At 34.5% G+C, this 10,205-nt stretch overlaps 1 protein-coding gene across 2 annotated transcripts; it reads right to left on the bottom strand.

Moving 5' to 3' along the window:
• Window positions 1-2,514: 2,514 nt before the first annotated feature.
• On the bottom strand, window positions 2,515-8,912 carry LOC145582351 (protein cornichon homolog 1-like). 2 transcript variants are annotated; one of them, XM_081639355.1, is made up of 5 exons: window positions 8,661-8,910; window positions 8,372-8,553; window positions 3,659-3,781; window positions 2,717-2,824; window positions 2,515-2,608 (listed from the first exon to the last, which is right to left on the bottom strand). In XM_081639355.1, the coding sequence occupies exons 1-4, from the start codon at window positions 8,733-8,735 to the stop codon at window positions 2,755-2,757; spliced, it is 450 nt and encodes a 149-aa protein (XP_081495481.1). In that variant the 5' UTR covers window positions 8,736-8,910; the 3' UTR covers window positions 2,515-2,608; window positions 2,717-2,754. The 2 variants fall into 2 exon arrangements, with proteins under 2 accessions (XP_081495481.1, XP_081495480.1); XM_081639354.1 differs by lacking the exons at window positions 2,515-2,608; window positions 2,717-2,824 and adding an exon at window positions 3,299-3,534 and having other exon boundaries at window positions 8,661-8,912.
• Window positions 8,913-10,205: the final 1,293 nt, after the last annotated feature.

Here is a 10,205-nt window from a genome sequence, read left to right as displayed (position 1 = left end):
TTACAACCTTGTTTTAAGACTTCATTTATATGACACATTAGCTTTTTTTTACTTATTTTTCTTCATTCGTATCTATCTTCAAAGTTTTGTTTCTATACTAACATTCCTTAACCAATTCTAAACCTAAACCCTCAAATGCAATGGAATCTTGTTTTCTAGGACTTAATTCAAACTTTAGCAAGACCCAAATATTTTAAGTGTTAAAAAAAACATATCTAAAGTCTAATCTCAACATATGGTAGGGTCAGAGCCTTAAGAAATGCGCAAAATAATGTCCGCCGAAGTTGCTCTTAACATTTTACGCATGCATTTCGAAACATCTTTCGAGAATTCCCAATGGTTATAACGCAAAATGTAATTTATGTCTACTTTCATGGAAGACCCCAAGCAAGAAAGAACAACCACTAGTACAAATCGGGAATACACACGAAAAAAGAGTCCATTGAATTTGTAATAGGTAGTACTTGTCCTTTGGCAAAATTTAGTTAAAAAAAAAAAAAAAAAAAAAAAAAAAAAAAAAAAAAAAAAATCCTAAATCATGAAGGCAAACAAAGCAATGTTTTCACTTTACTCAAGCTACCAACACTTGACATAATGACATGTTAGCTAACTCCTTAGAAAATACAAGTATAGTACTACTAAACTCCCATAATTAAGTTCTAAACTTCTAACAATCACAAAATCAACGATCAGAAATTGTCCTCTCAAAGTGGATTGTGGGCCCAACAAATAGTACAAGATTGGACCCCTTAACCGTTAAGTCCAACTCATATGTTTTGGGCTCCACATTTGGACATAGGAAACAAAGGAACAGTGACAGTCTATAATGGGCCCGAAAGCGACCCAACATGTTGCGAAATGGTCGGGTCAGAATTTAGGATCCACCATCGCCTTTTCGAGTGGTAGATATTTAAAAAGATTGAGCCATTTATAACATGGCCCATTACTGAATGAGTGGCCCAGAAAGCAATTTTATAAAAATGTAAAAATAAAAAATATATAATAATAATTATTAAATTTAAGAAAAACACAAGGAAATTAAACAGGTGATAACTATGGGCTTGGGTCCGGGGCCAAGGGTCATTGTCGGGTGACCCGACAGTAGTGATGGTAAGTGGGTCGATATAAATGTGCTGTTTAAGTCATTATCAACTGTCAAGTATGAGAATGAATAGCCTCAAGGGCCTAAAGTTGACAACACACCCCCTGCTGGTTTATGGATATGAAGATGCTTAAAGTGATCTTGTTCCTCTAACCCACTTCCCGATCTAACTCGCAGCTAGCTTTATAGCGTAATGAGTCCAACGACTGACCGGAATTGGCATTTAAAGTTGATAATTCTATGTACACCACAGTTTACATTTAAGCTTGATAATTCTATGTACGCCACAGTTTTAAGTATTCTAAGTACAATTTATGTCCGTTGCCTTGCACACCTCTAGACCAATACAGAAATTCACTAATTCGATCCCAAATGATAGACTCAACCCTTATCCACTAGGTGCTCATTCGAGCCTTCGAGGTACATTAGTTGGGAAGAGGAGGGTCGTATTTAGCAGCCATTAGCAAAAGAATTAGGTCACTATTACTGAAGTTGGCAATAATCAAGGCAAAGCGAGTAAGCGACAATAAGTAAAAGTTTAATAATCTCACTCCCTTGACAGTGATGGTTTAACTAGCAAAACTTTTGTCTCTGCCATTTTAAACTAAACAGTGAATTTTAGACAGTATAATAATGGCAAGATTTTTAAGGGGAAAAAAAAAAAAAAAAAAAAAAAGACTTGTTACACATCATAAATGACTTCATCATTGTTGAGCACGGATTTATCATTAATACAAAAATATTTTAGCCTATGCCTTTACAAAAATTATAAAAAAAAAAAAAAAAAAAAAACAATTCTTATACTATAATATTACTGATAAAATCATTTTTTTTTCATTTATTAATTTAATTTGTGGATGGGGAAAACAGAATCATGATATCAATCATCAAATTATGACAGCCAAAAATAGAATTAAAAATCATGATATCAATCATCAAATTATGATAAACTAGACACAGCAGCACATGGGAGTTGCACAAGAATGTCACATCTATTCTTCCCACCATTGCCTACCTCACTTCTCTTAGAACCTTAGATTCTAATGCCAGCCCCTAAAAAAAAGGTTTTGGATAACAAAGAAGCTTTTTGGTCCACAACCTACATCCTCCATGAAATCTTTCTGCTTTCGAGCCCCAACTTTATGCTCTAGTTCGGTTTCAACATCGTTCATCCTACCTCACAACTAAAGGCTATAACTATCAAATCAACAAGGATTAAAACGTGTCGCATTGACAAACACCATTACTGGAACAACCTAATTACAGCCTTTCTCGTACAACCTTTATACCCAAACTAAAAAGGGCATCTTAGACAACATAAGCAACTTTGATGCTAGATTCCAATTCCACAGATAGTGTAATCATCTTTGCAACATGACATGTAAAGGAAATCATCACTTAGACAGTTTCAGTGGCCATGATCAATGACACGCTCCTTCACTAGTCCCTTCACTTACTGAGAATGATGGAGCTCAAAATTGATGGTTTTACAGCCCAAGGTCAAAACTGTTTAAGAAAATGCACTTTTAAGTCGCTTTCTTTTCTTTATATGTACGTCTGTAATGGAAGTTGATTATTCATGTTGACAAAAATCCAAAGATAAACAGTACTTACAAGGGAAAACAGTTAATAGGAGATTAGACCTTGGTGATCTAGAACACCCAAAATCCATGTAATCCTTCATCTTCATCCGCTAAAGAATTATATATAGCTATCACAAACCTGCATAATTATAGTTCATCATTGATAATGACAGGGTGATAATTAACACACAATGTAAACCTCCAACCCATGCACACCAACATCACAGAATCACTTTTCAGAGAGTTTTTTTTTTTTTTTTTTTTTAAAAAAAAAGGCCACTAAGGGCAACTTCCAACAAAGCATTTCACCTAGCCGTTTTACTGCATAGTTCAACCTCCCCTGATGTGGTGTGAAGTGAACAGACAGTAAATTCAAAGGATAATGGCAGAGGCACATAAAAAAAAGAGATGCATTAATCAACAATGCAACCGATCCATTTTCTTAATATAACTTGAACTGGATAGGTTCTTTAGCACTTTACTGATTTTCACACTTCAGCTCACGATTAAAATGACAAGGCAAAGTTTGACAGTATCATCATTTTCAGAAGTCAGTCATAAAAAAAATGTGTCCTAATATATTTGTCATCCATTGTTTGCAATAGACAAGTCAAATGACAAAAAAAAAAAAAAAAAAAAAAAAAAAAAAGTAGCTTATAGTTCCTAACAAACAGAGAGGGGAGATTGAAAAAGATCCTCAGGATGGGACAAACAATAGAATTTACAAAGCTCTACGTTGGCTAATGTTAAATAGCTCATATCTAGAATTCAAGAAAAGAGGAACAGATATCTAAGTCTCCATGCCCGGATGAGAATACTGGTAAACTGGAAAAGGAGCCTGCCGGAAATCTATGAGCATATAGCAAGAAAAGACATTCAGAATTAATCTAAAGCTGCTAAAAATAGATATTACACAAACGCACACACACACTCTCTCTCTCTCTTTCACTCACATTTATTAAAAATCAATTACCTGAAAATAACCAAGAAGAAAAACAATAGGTAAACGCATAGCTTGATAAACCGGTGTTTCTTCTCAACACTAAGTGCTCTGAAAATCTCTGTCACGTCTACAAGATGCTCTCCCCTAGTAAACCTGCATTTGAGTAAGGACAAATGAGTTCACATATTGTGACACTTGCATACCACAAGCTGAAAGCTGTTTCAAATTTTCTGTTTAAACCTTTGTGCAGTTCATTTTATATTTAAATCGAAGGGAGCAAGTCCTACAATCTTCATATCAGGCATACAGAATCACAGATTCAGATGAGCTTAGAAGACAGCTTTTTCAAACCCACATGTATAATGTCATTTCTATACTTCCCTCTATCCAAGACATATGTGGTATCTCTAGACTTCTTTTGAAATCTACATTACCCCAATCTCCCACCTCAGGTCAACATACAATTCCATCCCTCACAGATGTTCTCACATGTCCATCTCAACGTGCAGATCTATAATTCTATGCTACAATCAACTTCCTATTATGATCTATTCTAAAAGAATATTATTTTGACCTGAACAGTAACATCATTCTAGAAATTTATCTTTTCAACGGTTCAACCTTAAAAGCACGATATGGTTGCACAACAACCCACTCGGCACTGCTCCCCATTTGAGCCACACAAAACAAAAATTCTGTAACATCGTGATTGATTTCCCATATCTTAGTAATATCGAATTACTATACTTAAAATATTCCCATTAGGTAACTCCTTACCATTTTAAGCCAAGACATCCTCTCTTAACCCACTCCCTATACTAGGATGACCCTCTTTATGCTTAGTTATTCTGACATAGCCTAGACTCCCAAGATTCTTACTTTTGTCACTGTCGCTCCAGTTTATCATTAACCAACAACAAATACCATAGTATCTCATCTTGGATAAACCTCATCGCATTTTTTTAATGTTGCATAAAGGAAAAGGAGTTAAGGACTAATAAAAATCTTTTGCGACTTATTTGTAACATTATTCCTCAACTAAGTACTCGGTTCTATACGGTGAACAAATGATTACAAAATGCCCAAGTCGATGCAGTGGAAACTTCTGGCAGAAATAAATAATAAGCACATACACTAGATGAGTAGATGATCTTCATCCAGAAATATCAAAACTAAAAAGGGGAAAGGGTCATAACTCATAAGCGGAAACTCCATACTAAATACTCCCTTAGATCTCTGACTAGATCGATTGAGAAAAAATCCTTTGCAACTCAAGAACGAAACCAAGACAATGCCGGATTGGTCAATATAAAAATCAGAGAAGACTAAAAAAATAAAATAATCAGACAGAAAAACGTGGGGGTTAGCCATAGTTACAAGTTTGAAGAGAAGTAAAAAAACTTCAAATATAAGATGGTTAATAGCAACAACAGGACCTATTCAGAAATCCGAACACTGACTTTATACTTGTTTTTGATAGCTAGCATAAAGCCATACGCCCATACACAACAAAAACTAATTAACAAACAATTCATTTATATTCCTCATCACTCATCAACATTCATAAACAGATGCAACAAACTATCCATGAACCAATTCAGCAAGCCAATAATAGCAGAAATTCACAAAATGCATAAGAAGGTTTTCCTACTTGCTATTTGTATACTAAAGTAATCAGTCACTGGCTTCAGGCCATCAGTAGCCATTTGAAACTGTAAAAACAGTAAAACAAAAACCTAATGCCAATCCCCAGCTCAGCCTAACAGGGCAAAGGAAGATTAAAGAAATCTGGAAAAGGAGTTGTAATAATAAACATCTAACAATTCATAACAATCTTTCACATAAGGAAGACATTAATTGTAAAACCAATAGAAAATCTATCAGCTTACAGCCAACCCACCCTAGCCAAAAATTAGCCCATACTTATCCATAAGAAAATGCCCTTCTTCAAGATGTGAAACAATAAATTTCCGCACTATCAAGTATCAACACTTGATTGTCCCAATTATAGCTGCATTGCTTGATCCTTTATCATTACCAGTCATTCAGTCCATCACTGAATTAAGCTCGTCATACACAACATTCTACTAATTTCTCTGACTCTTTATAACGTCAGCTCTTCCATCTCAAGATTTGCAACTCTTGTATCTGAATCACATGATCTTATATTAGGAGCCTACAAGTAAGATTTAGATGGTCACTGAATTCTAGAGAAACTTAAGGCACTGTATGAATTGTACAAGTAAATAGGAGACTCAATCTAATTATTAATCTTCATCAAAAATTGCAACTAGGCTTCACTACCATTTCGGACAAACCTGAACACAATCATTCCTAATTATTAACCTTCATCAAAAATTGCAACTAGGCTTCAACAACAACAACAACAACAACAATAATAATAATAATTTGATGTGCCTCAAAATAAGTGGCACAACTGTGTTTATCTGATGGCTATAGCTGTAGCTAGAGTAAAACAAGCTTAAAATTAATTATTTAATCATTATAAGTTCCTATTTAATATTGAAAGACACTTTTCCTCAAGTAAATGACACACAAGTGCTTCCCAAAAATATGCACATGACGCAGAAACTTTTTCTAGGTGGATGAAGTTCTACAAGACATCAATAAACATCAACAGAAATAGGCATATCTGAACTTGAACTCTACACAGACATCTGATCCTGGTCTGTAATAAAAACAACAAAGCAGCACAAACCCTAGAAGTGTTCATCCTTAAAGTTCATGTGTGCAACTATTATTTTCCCAGTGCTCAAGCACTTGTTCCGCATCAATTTCATGATGCAATAAATATATACTACACAAACTTCTTGCTAAATAGAATTCATATTGAGCTTTAAGAATTGGCTTCTTCTTAGTTTTAAGAGACCACAACTTTTTTTTCTTATGACATTTCTAAGACAATTAGATTCCTTATGACGATTCATGTTAGCCGACCTCAAATCATGTTGGACTAAGGCTTTGTTGTTGTTGGATTTCTAAGACAGAAATAATGTACGAAGTCTTTGTCAATGCTGAATTACATGTAACTAATCTCAAAATCTTGTCACCAGGGGAAGTAGTGGCAAGTGCTTTGCCGATTCATAGTCCTAGAGATGGTATAATTGAAAAATAAGTCGACCATTGACAGAGAAGTTTTTGACAAATCAGAATATTTAAAACTTGCAAGATACATTTTTAGTACATGCATGGTTGAAAAAGATGCAGGTCCAAAATTACCTGCCCATTGCATGAATGGGCAAATATAATTGCCAAAAAGTCTGTGCCACATAGAATTTCCCAGCTCTCGATCCACAAATGAATCTTTACCATTATAGCCACTTTTACAACATATACTAGACAGGCCTAATTGGTCTCTAAAAGGTAAAATTTACCACTGCTGTTAAATTTAGGTTAATTTTTATATTACTATCCAAAAATGTATCCATTTTCAAAATAACCACCCGTTAATTTTTTTTTTTATTTTACCACCCCTTAAATTAAAAAAACTACTCAGATTACCACCCATTTCAAAATTCCGGTGGATTTCTCTTATGTGGGCCCCACCCAACGATTGTTAGTGATGACAGGAAGAACATGATAAGTAGTAGTGGCAATTCAAACAGCAAACTCTTGGTTTTTTTAGTTGTTTTCTTTTGGTTTTAGGTTAGGGGGAGCTGGAGTGAAGACAGGGCTGATTGTAATACTTAGACATAGCCGTTACTAGTCGTTGGGTGGGTCCACAGAACAAAAATCCACCGGAATTTTGAAATGGGTGGTAATATGAGTAGTTTTTTAATTTAAAGGGTGATAAAATAAAAATAAAAATTAAACGGGTGGTTATTTTGAAAATGGATATATTTTTGGGTGGTAATTTAAAAATTTTCCTTAAATTTATCCAACATTTTCATTCAAAGAAAAGCTCTAGCTGTTCTCAACTTCTCACTTTTTTTAGACAGGGGGAGTAAACCAAAGCCTTTTCTCAAAATTACCCAAGAATATAGAAAGATCTAGGGGACTTAAGAGATTTCACAACCATGTCTGATTTTGAAAGTTCAAATATAGCTATTGAAGCAAATCGATACATCACAGCAAGAAGCAAGCAACTTGACAAAAATTTGGACTTAAGCTAGGACCAAGCTCAATCTTGTCTAAAACACTGAATTTCATTGTGCAAGCGTGCTTAATCAATCAAGCCATCCTCATTCATCCTTTCCCTAATCTGTCTAAAACACTGAATTTCATATTTAAGAGAAATAAACAAGGAGCTCAATATTCAATCATATCTACCACTAACTCTTACATCAGCTCTAAAAGGCCATATTTGATCCCGCAGCATACATCTGAAACCACCCTTCCCACCCACCAAAAGACCTTTATCAGAGGCAAAGTTCAATCATGGAACCATAATGTGACAGTCTTTAATCAAAACCTCATGTAACTCAACTCAGATTTAACTCAAGCCTCACTTTCCACATAGATGGCAAAACCCAGCTCATCAATTCTGTAGCAATTATTCAACAATTCTGCACTACCCACTATCAATTATGCTCTCACAAACCCCTTTCGACGATTCCACCCCTCGTCCCCGACCTCCGGTAGGATTTTAATCTCCACCATTATCACTAATTCACTATCACTAGACTACCGATATTACACATACATATCATATCATATCATTTACGAAATAATAAATCAAAATCCGAAATTAATAATAAGGTACCCAATTTAAAAACTACTTACAATCTACCATGATAAATGGCAACAGGAAGAGTAACAAAAAACATCAAGAAATGCCCAGTAACAAGAAAAAGAGCAGAAAAAGCTGCCTGCAATCCAAACTCTGGTAAAACCAAAGAATTGATATTCGACGCAGTCTCATATGGATTCATATAATCAGCCTCCAAATCCGACAAACAAATCAACTGCAACAATCATAACAATCAAAATGTTAAACACATAATCTTGTAAAATTGGGGAAGAACATATAAAAATTAGAGAAATAGGGTTTGGAAAGATTGAAATTAAAAACCTGGTAAATGAGGAGAATGAGGAGGGCGATGCTAGAGGCAAGGGCAATTAGCCATAAGATTAAGTCCCAATGCATTGTTTTAGGGAAGATTTGATAACCTAAATTGAGTTTAACCTAGAGTTGCAGAATTGAAGAGATAGGGAAGAGAGAGAAAAGTTGCAGAAAAGAAAGAAGAAAAAGAGAAAGTGAGCAAGAAATGGGAAAAAGAAATGCAGTGGGACTGTGGGCAATTCTTTGGAATTGTCATCATTATTCATGTCTAAAAGTTCGGCTACCCAAGTACCCAGTAAATCTTACTCGTATATCTCCATTTTAGAATAATTAGTGGCTAACACGCGCCATAGCTAGTAATATTCAGGTAAATTTTTCGGTTTGGCCTTACATCACCATAACTGTTTATTATAAGTTGAAATCTAGTGTAATGGCGAAGGGTCAACTTCAAACGCACATATCTCTCAATCCAGAACTGATCATTGAGGTGATTCAAGTTGGAGGTGATACCTTGTTTCAAGAGCTTTTTAATGATAGGTCATATGCCCAATTCCGATACGAAATGAGAAAGTTATGGTCATTTTATGAAAGAATGTCGAAGCTGAGGAAGGGACACGGGCGTGCCCTACATAGCACGTTTGTGCTTGGTCGAGTGAAGGCATTTTGCTTCTTATTTTCGTGTACGCTTATGATGGCTACTAATGATATTCCTTGGAGAATAATTTAGGGTTTTCTTATGTTGTATAAAGAGTCGTTGGGTGGACAATTAGAATTGCTTATATTGATTAATTAGCTAGCCTAGCCAATTCAAGCCAATATGTAATTCCATTGAAAGATCTTATGAAATGGAGACTATTGTATCTCCTTTGTTATCACTCTTGTTTATCCTCTATGAAAGCTAATAAGAAAATACTATCTCTTACCTTGTGGATGTAGGACATGTTGATCGAACTATGTTTATCGGTGTGTTCATCTCATTTATTTTCTACTTTATTTCTCAAACTTAAGTTTATATATTGTTGTTTATATTCTGCACATATCAAATATATAACCTGATTCAATCGATCCGATCCTCATCTTTTCCTAACAACAACTTAAGTGGCTAGTAGCATTAATAAGAAAGATATATAAATAAATATTTTTAGGGATATAAATGTCTGCACACTATTATTAAGAGTTTTTTTAAAACAAAGAGCTACTCCTTCCGTACCTAAATAAAATGTCTACTTCTAAAATTACACGAGAATTAAGGAATTTAGAGATTCCCTAAAACTCATGATTGGAAAGTACAAAGTGCATCTGGGGTTAGAGAGAGATAGAGAGAAAAAAAAAAATAGTTGGTAATTATTGAAGAGATAGAGAAAAAAAAGTGTTGGAAATGATGTCAAAATTACAAATAAATAAAAGAAAATTGATGACAACTCATCAAAAAGAGGAAATATTGTCAAAAAAATACATTCTTAAAATAGAAATAGGCATCTAATTTTGAAACCCATTCAAGAACCTTAAAATCTATCTTGAAGTCCCCAATTTTTACATCCGTTTCTAACTCTA

The sequence above is a fragment of the Chenopodium album genome, chromosome 15, assembly GCF_948465745.1.
Source record: "Chenopodium album chromosome 15, dcCheAlbu1.1, whole genome shotgun sequence".
NCBI lineage: Eukaryota > Viridiplantae > Streptophyta > Magnoliopsida > Caryophyllales > Amaranthaceae > Chenopodium > Chenopodium album.
This window is presented reverse-complemented; position numbering and strand designations above follow the sequence as displayed.